Genomic DNA, 20592 nt, shown 5'->3' on the forward strand with positions numbered 1-20592 from the left:
ATCTACCGCTCCTTATTGCTCTTTGTCTTTCTTACAGAGTCAACTTCTGTTCCTCTTTTCTGAAGACGTAGCACCTTTATCCCCTATAAAATCAACCCCATATTATTTTTAATTAATAATTAATAACGGGACCTCCCAATTTAGTTCAGACTAGCCTCTGAATCTTGGTTCTCTTGTCTCAGGCTTCTGAGTAGTTGACATTAGAGGGCTATTTTCACCTTCGCCTCCACCAGTGGACCCAGCTCTCCCATGTGGGGCTCTGGAGTTTTCAGTGGTCAGTCCTGCAGTTCTTTCGCAGGACCACATGGCATCGCCCTGTTCTCTTCTGTGTCCACCAGCAAATGATCTCTAAAATACGGCTCCAGCTTGTCCTTCTTGAGCTGGTACACTCAACATCTTTCCTCAGATGCCTTAGCTATATTCCAAACCTAGGAAGCATGAAGCCAGGTGATAATTTCTCTCTGGTATTGTCTGCCGTTAGTACTCAGCCAGAAACATAGCTGAGAAAGTTATTATTTTTAACTTTTAAGTTTGTTCCTAATATTAGCATGCAAATCAAAGGGCTTAATAAAATGTGTGCATCTTCAAACTCTGACTCTGTTGCCTCCCCCAACTCCTTGCCCTGTGCCTGCTGCCCCTCCCGTTCCCCAGGATTCCCTGCTCTGTTTCAAGTCATTGTATTCTCTTATCCTCTTATTTTCTCTTCTCACGTCCAAAAGAGCTCCCTTTCCTTTCTCACGTTCTCCTTCCTAGTCTCATGTATACAAATCAAACTCTTAGGACCTACAAGAGAGAGAACATAAGGTATTTGTCCTGTGTCCACCGTGCTTCACATAGCAATTCCAAGTTCCATTCATTTCCCTGCAAATGGCGTGATTTCATGTTCCTTTATGGTCCACTAAAACTCCACATCTTGATGTGCAAGTAACCTAGGTCCACTTCTTAAGCTGTCATGACCGAGAGTCCTTCGGGTGTGCACACAGAAGTAGTACAGCTGGTCATAAGGTAGCTCTGTCTTTAACTTGTCGAGAAACTCCATACAGAGTTCCACAGTGGCCGGACCAGTTTACACAACCACCCACAGTAATTAAGGGTTCCTCTTTCTCCACGACCTCGCCACCATTTGGGGCTCTTAGTTTTCTGGATATATCCTTTTCCTTTGCTGTCATGTATCCTTTCTTCTAATATCTCTTCCAAATGTATAAAACAAATCAAAATCATTGCCACCATCACCCCCGACTCCCAAAATGCACTGCTCTGCCTCTGCTCTCTTGAGGCTACCCGCTCTCTCCCCTCAGTCCTCTCTTCTTCCCCATCCCCAGTGCTGTCATTGGACTTGCACCTGGATCACCTCATCAGTTTCCCAAGGACTCTTTCTTCATCCATTCCGCTCTCCAGTCAGAGTTCTCACTGTTTCCCACTGTGACTTTCCCAAGGCAGAGGGAACACCAACTTCCGAAGGAAACCTTTAAAAGCCTTCCATTGCCTACAGATTGAAACCCAAGTTCTTCATCAAGGCTTTGTGATTTGCTCCTAGAATTCCCAAATATCCATTCCAGTTTTTCTCCCCGGCTCTACCAGACTACCAACAAAAGCTCCACTCTGACCACACCAGACCCAGTACCCAGCCTGCAATGCCTCAACACTCCTAGGCTACTTTCGAGGAAAAGTATTTTATGGTCGACTGTGGAGCTACAGTAAAAGTGGGAGGGAAGAACTGTAAAATGCTTAGCTTAGAAGCCTCGGCTTTGTAGGGCATTTCTGAAGCCTTCCCCTCTCCCTAGCTGCAGTATTTATCTCCCAGCTCGCTGTAATTGTTTGCCAAAAATGAGGTGACTCAACTCTAGGAGGAGCTAAGCTCTTGGCCTAGTCCATCTTGATGTCTGGCTGCAAGGAATTTGCCTGGGCATAATCTGGCCTCACACCCCTCCTAGGCTGGAAAACAGGTACAGGGTGAACACCTCCCAAGCCCGAACCTCTGGAAGAGGGCTAAGACAGGGAGTCACTACGTGCTGCGTCATCACGCGCTGGGAAGAGGGGTGGAGCCCCCCTTGGAGCCGCGAGGGGCGGGGCCGAGCAGATGGGGCGGGGCCAAGGGGCGTGGCCGGGCTGCGCGGGGTCGCGGCTGCGGAGGAGCCGGTCGGAGGCGGGTGGCAGCGCGTGTGTGCGGTCCCCTCGACGCTCGGTGCCCGGCGCGTGCTCTGGAGAGGCTCGGCCCGGGGCGAGCGCGCGGACGGACGGGTGGACGGACAGACGGACGGACTCCGAGGGGAGGTGGCAGCGGAGCCGGCCCCTGAGCGGCGGCACACGGCGGGAGCCGGGAAGCCCCAGGGCACCGCGGAGCCTCCGGGGTCCCGGCACGGGGCGCGGCGGGCGGGCGAGCGGGCGAGCGTGTGGGCTCCTCCTCCGCGGCCACCCCGGCAGCCCCGCGTCCCCTCCGTCGTCGCCCGCACCTGCGCGTCGCGGTCGGTCCCGCCCTCGGCGGTGGCGGCTCACCTGGGCGCAGCGCGGGCCGGGCGCCGCCTCCGGGACGCAGGTGGAGCGGGCAGGGCGCGGGCACCATGAGCAGCGGCGCCAACATCACCTATGCCAGCCGCAAGCGGCGCAAGCCGGTGCAGAAAACGTGAGTGACGGCGGGCCCGGGCTCTCTGCGGGGGCGGGAGGTCTCCACGCGGGCTGCCGACCGGGAACCGGGTCCGGTCGATGCTTTTAAAAATCCATCCCCTCACCGGGCACCGCACCCTCGCAGCTCGGCGACCTTGGCTGGCCCCGATTCGTTGACAGCTCTGACCTACCTAGTGCCGCTCTGGATTATTTAGCTATTTGTTAAGCCTGTCCTGAAATCCTCCTCCACTCCAGATCGCCACCTTGGTGAGCTTTAGAGGACGTGTAGGGTCCTCGGCAGGCAGCTCGCGGAGGTGAGGTGCTGGGAAGCGCTAACTAAACACGTGCAGGCTTGAAAGAGGGGGTCCTGGCCTCTGAAGGCATTCCTTTCTGTTCGCAGCAGCTAGCTTTCTGTTCCGCTGTCTCGTTTACTTGCAAGGCAGCAGGTTTGCAGGGCTCAGTATAGGAGCACAGTCGGTAGCAGGTTGGAGTGGGCAGTGGACAGGTGCCCCGTGGCTTGGTGGCCTTCTTAGCCACCCTTTGGCGAAGCTGTGCACTTCCTTTTGGAGTAGTTTTAGGGCCTATAAGATCAAAAAGAAAAAAAGGAAGAAGAAAAAGAACTGGACTTATAAATTATTCTCAGTATCTACCTGTAATTAATTCATTTCCCAGTTTAAACAGGGTGATTGCAGTCTTCTGCGTGAGATGGGAAATGCTTTTAAATCCTTTTCCCCAGAGAAAGATATCCATACTTGAGACAGGTTTCCATGTAGGAGTTGACAGTATTGATGCATTCACTCATAATTATCTTGGTGTTTCTACAAGTTACCATTGCCCAGTTGTTGTTGTTTTTTTTTTTAAATAAATAGTTTTAGGGACACTTTCAGACAATCAGTAGTGTGCATTTTGCTTAAAATTTGACTTAGCTATCATACTAGCAAACCAGAAAAATAACATTTTAAGATTTATACTACGCTTACCACTGGTTACTCGCTTAAAAGTTTGGTTAAAAAAAAAGTTTGGTTATTCGTGAATTTTAATCTCCTTTACCAATTTCAGCTTTCCTAGTTCCTCATATCTCGACTTTTAAATTAGCATTGAGAGAAGATGTTTGTGTGTAAGTAGTCCTACCAGAATCTGAAAGTTTTACCATACAGCGTATCGTCCTCAAATACCGCCGACTCAGCGGTTTCCTGCCGGGCCATTCTGAGGACCCTGGCTCCTGGGCCTCTGCTGTTTGCTGTTTTGTAGAACGGTTTTCTTTATTAAAACGTGTTTGCTCTGTCTGACTTTGTTCCCGATGGTTAAAGTCTGAGAGGCTTTCGAGTGCCTGTTCTCTGTTTTCATTACTAGCAATACTATCTCAGTGTGAGGTGAAATGGGTGTACCTCAGATTTTATGTCCATGGGCAAAGAGATCTGAAACGCCGTGCGAGTATTTAAGTCACCTGTTTCCACGGTGTCACCTAAGGACAAAACATGCTTTCTCTGGGAAGCTCAGGGGCTTGGTTTTCATTCGTTATAACTCTTAATGTTTTTTTGTTTCTAGTTAATAGAGCGAGCTTCCTTTTTAACATTACAACACTTCCCTTTAAGACACAGCTTTTATTATGTTGTCTCAGTATTTTTATTACTCCCTCACTTCTGTAATATACTTGCGTTTGATAATTTCTTATAACTAAACTCTTGTCCCCGCTGACTTGTGTTTGGTTTTGTTTGGTTCCTAGCTGCAGCTCATCAGATCTTGACTGAACACTGTGGGTCGGCTGTAACCTTTCAAGTGTTTTAAAGGTCACCAGCCTGCTCTGCACAAGAGCTCAGTGTTGGCACTTAGATCACCTAGTGAAAGTTCTCACGTTTTTCCCCTGAGTGGAAAATAGCTAACTTTATAAGGCACCAAATCTAAGTTCACTCTTAAAAATTAGGTTATTAAATTTTAATATGAATCCTTGAGTTAAAAGAAGAGGTTGTGTGCAGGGAGGCCCCAAATACCGCAAATTCAGGAAAGACACATCTTTGGGTTGACCATGCTTTCTCATTTTGTTTAACATAGACCCTTTACCGGATAGCCATTTTATTTTACTCCAAGAGCATATGCACCATTATTTTACGGTTTTAACAAAATGCCCACTTAAATATACAGTTCTCTGAGAATTTGGACTTAAATAGGCAACATGATTTGAACCTGAAGCACATTCAAGTCAGGATAGGGAGGCAGAATTAGCGCCCTCTAGTGGCTGGTCTCACCATGACAGTCATCTTTAGTAGGAACTGAGTTTCATCCCAGACCAGTGTCCTGTATACAGTTGACTGTGAATAGCTGTTTCCTTCCTCTTTGGTGCAATGAAAGTTAGGAAATTAAAGACTCTGAAGCAGTCTTTATCCTCATCTTCAAGGACAGAATTTCAAAGACAGCCTCCAGGAGTAGAATCTTCTGCTACATTTCTTAGCTAGTTGCTCCACACTTAGTAAGTTTGCCCCAGAAAGTGAGCAAATGTTTTCACTCATCCTGTTCTTGCTTATTCTCCTTGGGAAAGAACATTTCGTCGCATGAAGAGGGCTGGAAAGCCTACCGCCCGATGATTACTCTGCCACTGATAAATTTAATACGTTGTTGAAGCTTTTGAAAGACAGAAATGGTGTTTCTGCTATTTCATCTGATCATGTTCCTAGAAAGTTAGTAAAGCATGTCAGCAAACAACAGATGTTCAGTAACATCTGCATTTGAAGATGAGACAGCTTCGTGGCTGTCGGGACAGTAGCGTTCAGGAGTCACGTGAGCTGCTGAGGAAACCAGTGCAAGCAGCTTTTTACCTTATTGGTGTTCCCCTCATTCTGTTAAAACCCTGCGAGCCTCACCTGTACAACAAACCTTACTAAAAGTTTAGTTAGATTATGTAGTGCCAAGTTTTCCACAGAGCTGTGGTATGGGGTCCTCTTCTAGAGAGCACCTAGAATTCTAGGTCCTTCCGGACACTTCATCTTTTCCTTCATTGCTTTCTCTCAGATAGCATTATTGAGAGAGCGTCTTTGTTGAGGCTGCAGATAGATACGCCTCATGTTAACTAACCTGTGGATGGGTCCAAACACGAGGGCTCACATCAAACAGAGCAGAAGAAACCTCAGATCCAGACTATTGGACGAGGCCTAGTTTCTCACTGCTGGTAATCAGGTCACTGGTTTGTTGTTGTTTGTTTGTCTGTGTTAATTTTTTCCCCTCCTGCAACTCATCCCAGGCTGTCTCCACTCCCCACCCTGCCCCATGTTCCTTCTCGCTCCCTTTCCCGCTCTAGGTGTTTAAGAATGTTAGGACAGTCTCCTGCTGTCTTACAACTGGACTAGAAAACAGAAAGTCTGGTAAAGCGGAAGGCTGCCTAAGACCTGAGCGAAGGCCTGCTGTCTACCTACGTCCTCCTAGCTATGCGTGGCAGGCCTGAGGTGGCCCTTACAGACATGGCTGTCTCTTCCCTTCCCGGCCAGTGTGCTCAGTACAGGTGGTGTCCTCTGTTAGTTAACACCGTGACGTAGAAGTGGGCACTGTGCAAATCTCCACGGCCCTCTCCTGATTTCAAACCCCTGAACTTAATTCATTTGGCTTAGCAGTGTAAAGTAACAGAAAAATGAGAAAAATGCTGTTTTTTTTTTCTTAATATGTGCTGATAGGAGCATTGAACACAGGATTTCCCTCCAGTTTAGTTTCACTTTCACAGTACAACTGTGGGATGATGTTATTATTTCTCATTCAAAGTTGGTTCATGGAGTGTGTGAAAAACCAGGCTTTGGGTATTGAATCTCTAGTTTTTGGCTCCAAAACGTGATGTTCTTACCAACAGGCAGGATGGCCTAGGTGAAGGTTAATCGGTGGGCGTGACAGCCTCTGTCCTGGGGATTGCTCCTTGCCTACCGCATCTTTTTGTAAACACCGAGGCAGAGAAACCCCACTTGCCATCTGAGGTCTTGATCTGTTCTTGCTCAGCTCCTGCCTTGTGTTCTTGTCCTTTCTTCCTAGACCCTTCCCCAGCTTCCTGCACAGTGACATATGTCTCCCTGTGAAGCATTCTTAATAGCTGTGTGGTGTTTTATTGAGTAGCTTCCGTATTTTCCTTTCTAGGGGACATCTAGTCATTTCTAACATTTCAGTAATTTAACTGGTGTTTTAGAGAGCACCCTGGACATTTGTAAATTCCCGTACAACTGTGTGATTTCCATAGGACAAACCTCTCCAGGTAGAAATTGGGGTCACAAAGGTGGGCATCTACTTCTAAGGTTGAACCAAGTGTTACACTCAGATATAGTGACAAACTTTATTATAGGATTTCTTGTGAATTACATCCCCATTGGTTGTCTATGAAACATGCCTCTATCTGTGTATTTCACTTAAAAATATGGCCAGTTTGACAGGCAAATGGAGGAGGTGGTTGAGCTTGTGTGTTGGAACTGGGCTCATGTGCAGTGGTGGGATCAGTATAGGGTGTGGGTTTTGGATTGTCTCCTCCCTGTATTAACTGACTTTTCAACTTCTTACTGTGTTCTTTCTCTTGTTGTGAATTAGATCTCTCTAACATGCATACACATTTAAAAAGTCAGTAACACACATGCAGTGGTGCCTGACATTCAGTGCGGTGGGCATTGTCTTTGATGCCTCCCTTAAGGACTTTAGCATCCCATCTCTCTGGCATTTTTCTCACTTCTCCCTAGCCTCCGAGTTTTGGGTTATGTATGCTTCATGTTTTTGACTGTGTAAAAATCCTCTGTTGCTGAGATAAGTAATGTCCTGTGATTGCATTTTCCTGGTATACATCGGTAGTTCTTACCATCTCCCACCATCATATTCTTTTCCATCTGTGGTCTTAGGTTTATGAGAGACAGAATTTCTGCCTTTGCCCCCCCCTTTTGTCTTTGTTTATGAAAGAGAATGGTAGTTGCAGAAAGTGTTGTATCCTGCCATCATGAGTCCCGAATGTCTTGCTTAGATTTAACACCTGGTTTAGAGGCCTGCATCTTTATGGACTCTTGAGCATCCCTGCTAACCGACCCACTTCTCTAAGCAATGCAGCATCCTTGCTTGCCTTGCTGTAAAGTCTGTCTGCTCCTGTCACAGTTGTCTTTGCGGGGACCGGAGCCTCCCACATAGCAACTGCTTGAAGTTTCCCAAGTTACCGGTTGATCAACACTTAACATTATCCTGGCCTTACCTTGATGACTGTGCTATGTTGGATCTGTTATGTGTGCTCGAGGGGCAATGCTAAGAAAGACTGTGCACATGCTTAAGAAAGAGGAAGAGACAGCATCCCTCCTATGCTCAGGGTCACCTGCAGATTCACCATTCCTAGGACGTATTTCATTTTCCTTTTTTTTTTCTTTTTCTTGGTATGTGTTTCTTGTGTGAGCTCCTGCTGTTTACATAAATATCTCCTTAACTAAAGCCATCCAGAAAGTAAAGAATCCATCAGAACTAGAAAGCAGGAACAGGACAGTGACAAGAGAATTCTGACTCAGTGTGACTTCCAGGTAGAAGGTCTGTGGATGCCTTTGGTCTCATATAGGGAAATAAAATATCAAGCTGAACCAGCCTGGTGATGAAATTCATCTTTATGCCATGTAGCACCCCTTTCATTTTAAATTAAGCACATACTTTATAATAGCTCACATGTGAAATTCTCGTTCAGAGAACGCCGTACATTGGAGCTGGGGAACAGATGGAAGAACGCATGGGGTTGAGGGTTGAGAGTGTTCTCTTCATTCTGAACACTACCTACCTACTGTGTGTGTGTGTGTGTGTGTGTGTGTGTGTGTGTGTGTGTGTGTGTGTGTGTGTGTGTGCATGCACATACACGTGTGCACATGAGGGCCAGAGTCAGGTATCTTCTTCACTTTCTTTCCACATTTTAAAACTATGTTTTTCTCTGAGAATTTGATACAATGTATTTTGACCATATTCATCCCCTCCCCAACTTCCCCCAGTTCCTCCCACCTCCCTACCCACCCGAGTGCGCTCATCACCATTGTACATAGACCTTAAAATCCATCTACTCTATTTGGGAGGGGTTTGGGGGGGCAGCTACTCCTGGGTGTGTGTCCCTCCATGGTAGAAAATTTGCTTTTGCTTTCTAAGTAGCAATCAGGTAACAATCGCTTCTCAGCTGGATGTGGGAGCTTCAGGCTAACCTGCTCTCCTCCCTGGTGGGTTGTGGCTGGCTGGAACATTTGTAGGCCTTGTGTGTTGTTACAGGTCCTGTGGGGTTGATATGTCCTCTGCCCTGATGTCACCCACCCTCTTTGGCTCTCAGAATATTTGTCCCCCTTCTTCCATGTAGATCCCTGGGCATTGTGAGGAAGGGTGTGGTACAAACCTCTGAATTAGGGTTGAGCACACTTTTTAATCCTCTTTTTCTTTATCTTCTACGCTTTTGCCAGTTGTGGGTGCCTGCTGATGGCTAGCCAGCGAAACAAGGAGCTTCTGTCAGGAGAGCTGAGCAATGCTCTAATCTATGGGTGTGGCAGTAAGTCATTAGGAGTCATTTTATTGCTGTGTCCATTTAACAGAATAATGGTAGTAGGTTTTCCCCTAGGCCCCATAGCTCATCTAGCCACAGGCCCTTGTGTTCACTGACAGTGTCAGCTATGGGCTCCATCTCAGGGAGCAGGCCTTAAAATCCAATCAAAAAGAGAGTATCGTGGTTCTGTACTAAGGCCATAGAAGTAACGGCAGTAACAGCATAGCGAATCTTAGTCCCTGTGAGAGGATAAACTGAATACAACCTTCAAGAAAGGTGAAGGAAGTAGGAATTTGAGCATCAGTCGTGACCAGTATGTAAAGGCTTGACCGTGGAAATCAGTAAACATTACAAACCCTAAAGCCAAATGCTTGTTTGATAGTAGTTTCCTAAGTAATATTTTTGCCTAAAGGCTCTCTCAGTATGGAAATACTTCTGCTGTAATTGCACAGCTCAATGGTTGAAGAGGATTTGTGCCCGGATGTTGTGGATCTCTTGGTGTTATGGGCAGTGTTTGTTATTGTCTGACCTTTATCATAATCATGCTAGTGAGAGAAAGAAAGAGCTGCGTGTAGCTGGTGTAGTAGAGGCTTTGTTAGGAACTCCTTCAGATTTCTTGGGTAGAGAGTAGCATCCCACAAGATAATAAGAAGGGGAGCCCAGGTTCCATGAGGTATGAATGAGGACATTCAAGCACAGGAGGAGACTTAGAGATATGCAAATACTGAAGGCGTGGGAATAGATGATTACGTTGCAGAGAAAAAAGCTAAGTGAGTGAGCTTGGGAGATACAATGGTGTCTGTTGTTAGAAGACATGACTGTAATTGTCTGGGATGGCTGAAATCATAGTTTGCATTGCCAAGCACCTACAATAACATGAATTTATGATTGACTCGAATTGTTCCCTTTTCCCCCACGTTGCTTCAAGTACAAATGATGAGCCGAGCAGATGTAGATTAGCCTGGTGGGTCCTTGGAGACTGTAGACAGCCTGCCATTAAAACTCAGCACCCGCTACAGTGAGCTGGACTTCTCAAACAAGCTTGCCTGCCTGCGTCCAGCTGGAGCTTGTGGTCGACAGGTGGGAACAGGAGTCTTGAGGTTAATCTTTAAACAAATCATGAATTGTGTCTTTGCCCCATCAGCATCCTAAAGTCTTTCTTTCAGGAATCTGAACTCCATTTCTCCTTAATCCAAGCTTACAGGTTCTTTATTGCTTAATTGAAGTCCAACTTTATTTCACAATTTTGTGAATTTGGTCCCATGCTAAACATTGCATAAGGTCCATGGCAATGTATTAAATGGTGTATGCTTTTGACTTGTGGAAAGTAACAGTCTCAGAATCTAGTGCAGAGTTAAATCCTGCAAGGAGCCATCCCAAGAAGCACTACATGGCCTGTGGCTCTCGATCATTGTTACTTCTCTGTGTCGTCTTAGGGATCTCGTGTTTGTTTATATGATTCTCCCAATTGTTTCCTGGCTGGTACTGCAAAGCCATCTCGCATGGATGGCCAGATCGAGTAAAGACTTTCACGTGCAGTTATTTGTATGGTTCATCCCTTAGCAAGGTTGCATGATGATTCGGGGTAAGATTCAGAAGACATGGGACAGGGTAGCAATCTGTTACAAGGCAGGTCATAAAAAGGGTTTTTAAAAGGCTTCATTGTAGACTTGAAGGGAGTGAGTCAGAGCAAGGAGTTGCATGAAGGCACCAAAGTACATGTTGATAGCTGGAAGGGACTTCTTAGCCCTGGAGTACAATGGTGTAAGAAGACTTTGGCCAGATAAAGCAAAGCCAAAGTGGTAGATACAAGGCAGAACAGTCACGAAGGGTTCTCTGTTAGCCAGGGAGCCCAGGGCTAACTAAAAGTTATATCAGAGAAGCTCCTTTGGATCTGTGTTTCAGAAAGAAGTTTCTTATGACAGAATTGGGACTCGAGTGAGCCCTGAACTGCTGTCCGTATTCTCCATGACCAAGGGCAGCTTGGCAAAACGCAGAACTCCTAGGGTAGACCCCAGCTCAGAGCTTATGATAGCTTCAGTTGTCAGGATCCAGTTATCTGCCATGGCTCTGAGGAGACTTGCTTCTTCCTCCTCCGTTTTCAGCTGCACCAGGCCCTCCTTTATCTTGTACACGTCAGTACCGAAACCTCAGACAGACTTCCCCCGTCCATCTGTCCGTCCGTCACCGTCGGCACATCCACCAATCCTTCCTTAACCTTGCTGTAGGCTGCTTCACAACAGATGTACACACTGTGCGGGCACTGGTTTAGTTCCCTGTCCCCCCGTGACAACACCAGAATGAAAGGGTTCGTGTGCCAGTTTCACATCTAAGGGCTCTGCATCCGTACAGGGCAGGCATTCGGTGTTTCTTGAAGCAATGTGGCCTCTGCCGTTTTCCCCCTCACACATTTTCCTCCTTCTCACCTCCTTGCTCCAGACCCCACTCCGTCCTTACCCAGGGTCCGGGTCAGATGTCATTTAGATGTGAATGTCTCTTCTAAAGCAGCTCTTCATTTTATGGAGCTCCTAAATCGTTTTTTGATATAGTACAATAACATCTTTATGGACAGTCCAGGATACGACATATCTAAATTAGTAATTGTGACATCTTTAATTAACCACCAGAGAGACTTACAGAATGAGGTAGATACACATTATAAATGAAGATTGAAATTGGATTGGTTAATTGAGAAATATGATTATTAGCTGTGACTTAAATTTTATTATATGCATATTACTGGGAGAAATAAATAGGGAAACAGTTTACCAATTTCTGTTTAATAAGGACGCCTTAAAGAAAGTATTGATTTTTAATCTCTATACCTCTTTACTCTTTTTTTACAGAAATAGTATGAATTCTAATATAGAAAGCCATGTTGTTGAAGAAGTTATTTTCTAGAGAAATATAAAAGCTTAGTAAAATTCTGAATTTTCATCCATTTTCTATTTGAAATATTTTTTTCTCCATTTGAGTCATTGAAGATATAAATTGCCTAGAAATGCTTTTTCAGTCAGATTAGTGCCGCTCTACCCAGTCAGTTTCTGCTCTGCACGACCCTGTGACCTCATTGTTATGTCGTCAGGGGCTTCGCTGTGCGGAGCTCTTGCCAAGGTGTAGAGATGTGATCTAAAATTTTATTTGCTTTTCCAATTTCATTTAATTTCTTCTTAAAATGTGTGTGTTTGTGTGTGAGTATGTGAGTGTATATAAGTGTGTGTCTCTGAGTACGTATGAGTCTGTTTGTGTGTGCGTGTGTGTGTATGTGAGTGTATATAAGTGTGTGTTTGTGTGTGAGTATGTGAGTGTATATAAGTGTGTGTGTCTCTGAGTACGTATGAGTCTGTTTGTGTGTGCATGCGTGTGTGTATGTGAGTGTATATAAGTGTGTGTTTGAGTCTGTGTGTATGTGTGCATGCATGAATGCGCAGTCAGACCATGGCATGCTTGTGGATATCAGGACAGCATAGGGGAGTCCATTATCTTTTTCCTCGATGCGGATCCTGGAACTTGAACTCTGTTCAGCAGCCTTGGTGGCGGGTACATCTTCCCACCGGGTCGTCTCGCCTGTCATTTAATGTCATCTCTGTTTTCACATGGTGTCTGCTGATCTATCAACTGACTTTAAGTTGTTGATTTTCACTTTGAAATCTCGGATAAGACCTTTCTGTAAACCTAGGTTCATCTTCTACCCATATCTTTTTTTTTTCTTTGTTTCTTTGTGTTTTGTTTTGTTTTTCTCTCAAAGGAACATCACACTACATGGTCAGGGTCTCCTCTGCCTTTTAATTGAGATGCAAACCATAAAACCTAATCATTATGTAGGCTTAGCCCAGGATGAGAGTAGCAATTGCCTCTAGCATTTGACATGCAGCAAATATGAATACCTGCATTTGGATTTATTCCTGTCTGTGTTTAAGGACCATATTACGTAGAGGTGGAGCATCTTCAGGTTCCAGAAGGATGGGGGAAACCGTTTGGAGTGGGATGTGTACAGGAAGCCACTGGTCCTTCTGCTTCTGGCTTCTCTGCCATCCTCAGAAGCAACAGAGGGCTGCATCCCTGGAAGAGAACAAAAGTGTGATTTCAGTTCGCCACAGTAAAGAACTTCCGGTTGCTTTGGCCATGGCTAACGATTGTTTTCAAGGGGAAAATAAAGCCTAGTAGCCTTGCTCACTGGCGACTACTACACTGCATATATGTGAAGTGAGTAAGCGCTTTTGTAAGACATATTTAACATTTTCCCATGATGAGTTGGTGAGCTTTTAATGACACACCAGTGAAGGGTGTCCCCGTTCCCTGTTACTAAGCTATCAAAGGGAGATGTGGGCAAGACCCGTGCAAGCTTGAAGTCGATCTTTAAAGTTTGTTCTGTTAGAGCGCTGTCTGAGGAGATGTTGGAATGTAACTTGACATTTTTGCTGTGTGTTTTCTAAAGGCTCTTTGACGCTTTCTTTTTCAGAGTAAAGCCTGTCCCTGCTGAAGGAATCAAATCCAATCCTTCTAAGCGACACAGAGACCGACTGAACACAGAGTTGGACCGCCTGGCCAGCCTGCTGCCCTTCCCACAAGACGTTATTAATAAGCTCGACAAACTCTCCGTCCTCCGGCTCAGTGTTAGCTACCTGAGGGCCAAGAGCTTCTTTGATGGTAAGATACCAGGGTTGACCCTCCCAGCAATGGCTTTTAAAATACTAACGTTAAGTATGCTTCTCTTAATGTTGATGACTATAAAAACTATTGATGGGTGAAAATGGTTTGTGTCATAAACAATAGTTAAGTGACAAAGCTAAATTTGTAACTATGGTCAAATTAGCCCTCCTGTCTCATTCAACCAGGCAAATATAGCCGTTTGAATGGTAGGCCGTATCATCCTTTGAAAGTCATGTTTTTAGGAGTTATGCTCAGGTTTCATTTTTACAAAGAAATAACAAGATACTTGAAGACCGTGATTGGGGCTGGGCAGTGACTTAGTGGATAAAAGAGGATTTGCTGTGCAGACATGAAGATCTGAGTTCAGATCTCCAGTGCCCACCTAGAAGCTTGGAATTGCCTATATCCCTAGCATGGTGGGGACAGAGACAGAAGGGTTCTGGGGCTTACTGGGAGTCAGCTCATCTGCAGGTTCAGTGAGAGAGGGAAGAAAGGCTGGGAATGCTTAGGATCCACTGCTGCCTAACCTGAGCTTGAGCTGCGGCTCTGTATCCTGACCCTTGGTGTTTGCTCACACACCGTGCTCTGCCACACCAGACGCCCTTAACTCCTCCCTGACGTGGGCGGCACCTCTGCCCTTAGACAGTTTTATGTGCAGGCCAGGGACCTCTCTCGACTCTGAGAAAGGAATATTGGCATGAGTCATTCATTTCTTGTGCCTTTGTAATGAGGAATGTTGATATGTGTGTATGTAGAAAAAAATAATGTTTATGTCTGTGTGTATATATTTGTGAGAAAATATACACATTGTCCCCTGTTTAAAAGTAAGGGGAAGACACCAAAGCTACTTGAATAACTATGACACCATGTAAGTACTACATAGCTCCTATCCTTAAGATATATATTCTAAGATGTATGTATCTTTACACACATGCGTGTTTAGACTGCCTTATTAGCAATGCTGTAGTGTCCCAGGCATATTAAAAGTATTTTCTCAGCCCTTCATTCATAAGTTGGGGTTTCATTCAGGTCCATTACCTGTTTGAATTATTCCTCATCAATTACATCACCCTTAGTGTTTAACCATCTTGCTGGTTTAACACTTCGGTGTACATGAAATGTAGCTGGAAATTTTGTTAAAAGATACCTTCTAAAGAGTGCCTGTCCTATGCTGGTTCAGTCACTTTAACTAAGGAATCAATATTTGAGCAAATGTGTTTCAAAAGTTGTGACATGTCTTAGTTTGGCCTCCACTGTGCCCAGAGCTAGTTTTTAAAAGTTGTTTGCTTTGCCTATGAAAGTAAAAACCCAAATAGACAATTTCAGGAAGACTATCAGAGTGTAGTGTGTGTGTGTGTGTGTGTGTGTGTGTGTGTGTGTGTGTGTGTGTGACGGGGGTTAATGGTGTGTATTCACTTTGAGCAATACCTTGAGCTGTTCCGTATAGGAGCACGGAGTTAGATGGAAATTGAGGGGATAAAAATCAGTTAAAACCGAAATGACTACCCATCTTCCCTGGACCATCAGTGGGCCCGCAGTGTGTCAGAGCAGAGCCTAGGACCCACATGCACAGAGCAAACCGAGTAATGTGGCGCTCCCGACAGTCCCAAGGGTGTCTGTCCACTGTCGGTCTCACCGTCCCTCTATTAGGAAGCAGTGTAACGAAGTAAAGGGAAGCTCACAATGAATAACAGGATGCAAACAGGGGGTGTGTAGGTTCCTGCGGAAAGAACAATATAAACGAGTAATCATACAATCTGGCTCAAAAGGAAACTCAAGTTTTACTACAACAATAGATATTTTTCCAAGAAAATACATCTATTTATTGCAGGCTCAAATAATACGGCTTGAATTGATCTTCTTAAACTTGGGAGCCGTGACTAAGCTGTTACTACTCTCTGAAAAGCCCAGCCAAATGTTAGGTAAACATTAATGTTTATCCAGTCCTAATTAGTTGAAACATCTCAGAAATTAACTTCTTAAGTATTTAGTGCTGCTTAGTCATAGTCTAGGTAGGGTGAAGTTTGAAATAGTTTATTTGAAACTGCTATCTGTTACATCTGATGAAGGAAGCTATTCACGAAGTTCAATGACTACGATCAGTAGGAGTTTAGTTTTGGAGCCTAGGATTTTGGTGGCTGCATCCAGGTCTTGGAATTGACCAATGTTTACAGAAGGTGTTTCTTCTGAATCATGTCTCTTACATGGTTATCAAACAGAAGAACTATGGTTCTTGATGGCCAACCTCATTAGGGGTAGCAATTAGTATTTATTTAGTTACTTAGTTAGTTTTCGTAGGGCAGGGTTTCTCTATGTAGCTCTGGCTGTCCTAGAATTCACTCCGTAGACCAGGCTGGCCTCTAAAACTCAGAGATCTGCCTGCCTCTGCCTCCTGAGAGTTGATTAAAGGTGTGTGCACTGCCACTCCCAGCTAACAATTGATTTTTAAGAAGAATAATATTGGCATTTAAATTTTGAATGACATTTTTTACTAAATATTGAAATTTTCAGGATGTAATTTGTTCATATTGGTCTACATTTAGACATTGTCTTATGACCACTATTTACATGATGAAACTACATGACCAAGACAACTATAAAAGAAGACATTTAACTGGGAGATTGCTTACAGTTTCAGGGGTGAGTCCATGATCAACATGGCAGAAGGCAGGCAGCCATGGCTCTCGAGCCATGGCAGAGCACTAACACCTGGTCCACAAGTTGCAGACAGAGAAAGCAAGAGGACCTGGTATGGGCGTTTGAAACCTACAGGCCCACCTTCAGTGGCACACCTGCTCCAAAAGGCCATGCCTCCTGATCCATCCCTAACAGTTCCGCTAACTGGGAACTGAGCATTCAGATATATGAGCCCATGGGGCCATTCTCATTCACACCCTCTTGTTCTGCTCCCCAACCCCATCAGCCTGTGGCCATGCCATAATCCAAAATGCATTCAGTCCAACTTCAAAAGTCCCCATGGTCTTTCACAATCTCAGCACTATTTAAAAGTCCAAAGTCTCTTCTGAGACTCAAGCTCATATTTGAACCATAACCCCCTGTAAAATTAAAACAAAAAGGCAGATCACATATGGTGGCATTATAATCACCATTCCAAACAACATACGATGGCGTAGATTACACATCACGCTTCCAAAGGGAAGAAGGGGAGCACGATGAGGAAACAGTGTTTAATGAACCTACAGTTGTCCACCGTGAGCTTGTTGCTCTTGCTTCAATTTCCCTACATGTGTGGGCTGCATTTTACTGTCGTATGACAGAATATCCCATTGATTCCCAGTCATGTCTGTGTCATGGAGGAGGCTCATGTCACCCAGTGGGCCAGTTTTTGTCTTTGAGAGGCCCTTCAACCTTCCTGCACCACACTGTCCTCACCTGAGTGTGGACACTAACAAGGCTTGCCTGCTCTGAGGTCTGACTTGGCTTGATGCTGAATGTAAGCTAGGCTCTGTGAGTAGGTTCTATAATTAAAATTGTTATCATGGAACCATACTTACTTCTTACAGTTTGGAAATGTAAATACACCCATTCACACAATAATAGATTTTGGAGAACTCCCTTGTATGCCTAGGAACCTTTAGGGACCCGGTGTTAATGTCACCTAAGAGGTCCCATGTTGAAGAGGTGCTGCCCTTTAGCTCAGGTGGGAATTGGCTGATGAGCTCTTTACAGTCTCTCAGGGGAGTAGGTGGTCATTGCTTGTCCATATTTTAAATGGCTCCTGGCTCAGGTCTAGATGCGCTTAGGGAAGAGAGCTGTTGCTTGTTTGGGGGGGGGGGCATGAGCCATGGACAGTGTGTTTATGGATTCACCCCGTGTGTCAGTTTCAATGCTGTGCAGCAGTTTATGTCTATGTGAAGTTGTCAGAGTTATCTCGGAATGTCCATACTAGTAAATGTGCGTGCTAAGCCTGTAGTCATCTTAGAAAACATGGGACCCGAGAGGATTTCCAAACTGTCCCCTCATCTGATATTCTGTCATTGGTCTTCAGAGAGAGGCATGTGGTTTGCCGTGTTGCCTGGGAACTGTTAATGCACACAGTGGAGTGGATTTGAGTGTGTAACATGGCGTGTGATGAACTGAGTGTGTACATGACGTGTGATGAACTGAGTGTGGAACATGGCGTGTGATGAACTGAGTGTGTACATGATGTGTGATGAACTGAGTGTGTAACATGACATGTGATGAACTGAATGTGTAACATGACATGTGATGAACTGAGTGTGTAACATGATGTGTGATGAGCTCAGTGTGTAACATGACTTGTGATGAACTGAGTGTGTAATATGACGTGTGATGAACTGAGTGTGTACATGACGTGTGATGAACTGAGTGAGTGTGTAACATGACGTGTGATGAACTAAGTGTGTACATGACGTGTGATGAACTGAGTGTGTAACATGACGTGTGATGAACTGAGTGTATAACATGCCTTGTCACGAATTGAGTGTTAACATGACGTGTCACGAACTGAGTGTTTAACGTGACATGTGACAAACTGAGTGTGTAACATGATGTGTTACGAACTGAGTGTGTAACGTGACGTGTGATGAACTGAGTGTGTAACATGACGTGTGATGAACTGAACGTGTAACATGATGTGTGGTAACTAGACCTTTGGAAATGGGTTTTCACTTGGAATTCAGGATGGAACTAACCTTTAAGTCCCTTTGCATTTTGAAAATGACCTGCTGAGAAAACAGTAATTTCCCAAACCGCTGTCACAAACACAGATGCAGTGCCCACCTTACTGCAAAGGATGCACTTCAGGGGCTGCAGGGTGGTTCAGTAGCTGACAGCACTGCCTGCTCTTCCAGACAACCCAGGCTTGATTCCCAGTGCCCACATGATGGCTCACAGATGCTTGGAGCTCCAGTCCCAGGGGATCTGATGCCATCTTCTGGCCTCTAAGAGCGCTGGGCATGCTTGGGGTACACAGATGTATGCTGCAAAACATCATACAGACAAATAATAAATATATACGTTTTTAAAAAGAATACATTTCATACACAGAAATAAACTTTACAATACATTAAAGTAAAATGTATCTTTTATCTCAAAGTATATAGAAAACTCTATATTTAGGTATATTTGATATATTATTTAGAAATTTATTCATATTTACTATGTTGGGGTTATCTTCTTAAATTAATAAAAATTGTTTTTCTTAAACCATTCTATTATATATACATATATACATGTTTATTTTATGTTTACATCAATATTGGGATGGAATTTACTTCCCAATCAAAGTAATAAAGAAAATGATAAATATTATAAGATACATTAAATTAATAGCAACTATTAGAATAAATTATATATATATATAATTTATATATATAGTTTCCCCCACAAACTGTATCATGCTAAATTTCAATTTAAAACTGAGAGGAAAGTTGAAGATGTAGTTTACTGCAACACAGTATTTTGTCCTAGGAATTTTCTTTCTTTAACAATTTAAAATAATGCATGAAAGAGGAAAGCACTGTTTGAAAATGTAAGTTGGGTGGATGTTGATTGAATTCAGATTGGAGTCATGGGTGCTGGGATATGACCACTCGATTGTGATGTGTACTGTGTGTGTATTCACACACGAAATTCCACCACTCAGTAAAACCAGTTCTTTGTGCTATGGAATCGCTTCAGGTCCCTCCAAATGAAGATGTACTTTAGCATTTTACTGTCCTTATCTTGTGCTGTTGTTATATTCCTGTCCCCCCAGAAGATCTGTAGCTACTACTGGGGAGGTTTACCAGATGTCTGTTAAAGTTCAGCAGGTCAGTGACAGTTTTGGTTGCTGTGCTTCGTTTCTACAAGCTTTCACAGATCCCAAGACTGTTCATCTTCAAGGATCATATACATCGAATTATATACATGATTTGTGTCCCCCTTAACATCCGGAAGGTGTCAGGTGCCATATGGTCGTCATAGTAATTCTACCTACTTGATGTTTATTGGTGTGCTCTGTTTAAGGCTGTGGAAATGTTAGCCCCAGCGTAGCCGACTGTAGGTTTCCTGGAGTGGTCCCTGGGTGTGTGAACACAGAGAAGGGTTTACTGCCTCTGAGTACCTGGCATGTTATTTTACGCTCACCAGCATTCATCTCAAATGATAGCATTGCTCTCATTTAAAGACAAGGAAACTAAGGTGAAAAGTGGTTTGCTCTGTGTGTGAACTGTAGGATGAGCAGGATGATGGGATTTTCACCCAGACTTCACAGCCTGGAGTCTGGGAACCCTGAGAAAGTCTCTTCATCTCCTTGTGTCTTAGTTCCATATCATATTAATACTACCCTCATAAGGTTGTTAGGGAAATTAAATGGGTCATAATAGTTTGTAAGTGCCGGGCATAGATTATCCCCAAGATCATGCGTCATTATTCGGTAATTAGAGCCACTCAAATGGTAGGAAGCATTGCTTTCTTCCATTGATTTCTTAAGTTAGGCAACATGAACATGAAAAGAAAGAGTGTTAATATAGAGCCTAGCTGTTTAGAAAGAGGCAATAGTTAGGAGACTAAAACTTCATGGGAAAATGTCACGAAAGGTTGAAACAGCTTAGCCTGGATTGAAAAGTGTGGGCATAACCTGAGCTTTCTGGAGCAGCAGAGGGGGTTTGCGGCGGACCTTGGGAAGGGAGTGCACACACTGTCTCTAGACTCGTGTTCATGCAGTGTTGGCTTTCATCCTTCACTGGGGGCTAAACGACAGAAATATCTCTGCTCTGTTTGGAGTAGAATCCTCCAGTGACCGTTCCCAGGAATTTATTCATCGTGCATATCAAATATTGTGCTTCCAACATGTAAAACTCCAAGACTTAGGC

General features: G+C 44.3%; 1 protein-coding gene across 1 annotated transcript in view; it reads left to right on the forward strand.

Moving 5' to 3' along the window:
* The first annotated feature begins 2143 nt into the window (after nucleotides 1-2143).
* The window catches only part of Ahr (aryl hydrocarbon receptor), a 36440-nt gene continuing 17991 nt past the window's right edge, over nucleotides 2144-20592 (forward strand). The window contains exons 1-2 of the mRNA XM_005343854.3: nucleotides 2144-2623; nucleotides 13563-13750. Coding sequence (XP_005343911.1) covers nucleotides 2562-2623; nucleotides 13563-13750 — 250 coding nt within the window. The 5' untranslated portion in view covers nucleotides 2144-2561. The remainder of the gene's footprint in view (nucleotides 2624-13562; nucleotides 13751-20592) is intronic.

This window comes from Microtus ochrogaster, chromosome 1 (assembly GCF_000317375.1).
Source record: "Microtus ochrogaster isolate Prairie Vole_2 chromosome 1, MicOch1.0, whole genome shotgun sequence".
Taxonomy (NCBI): domain Eukaryota; kingdom Metazoa; phylum Chordata; class Mammalia; order Rodentia; family Cricetidae; genus Microtus; species Microtus ochrogaster.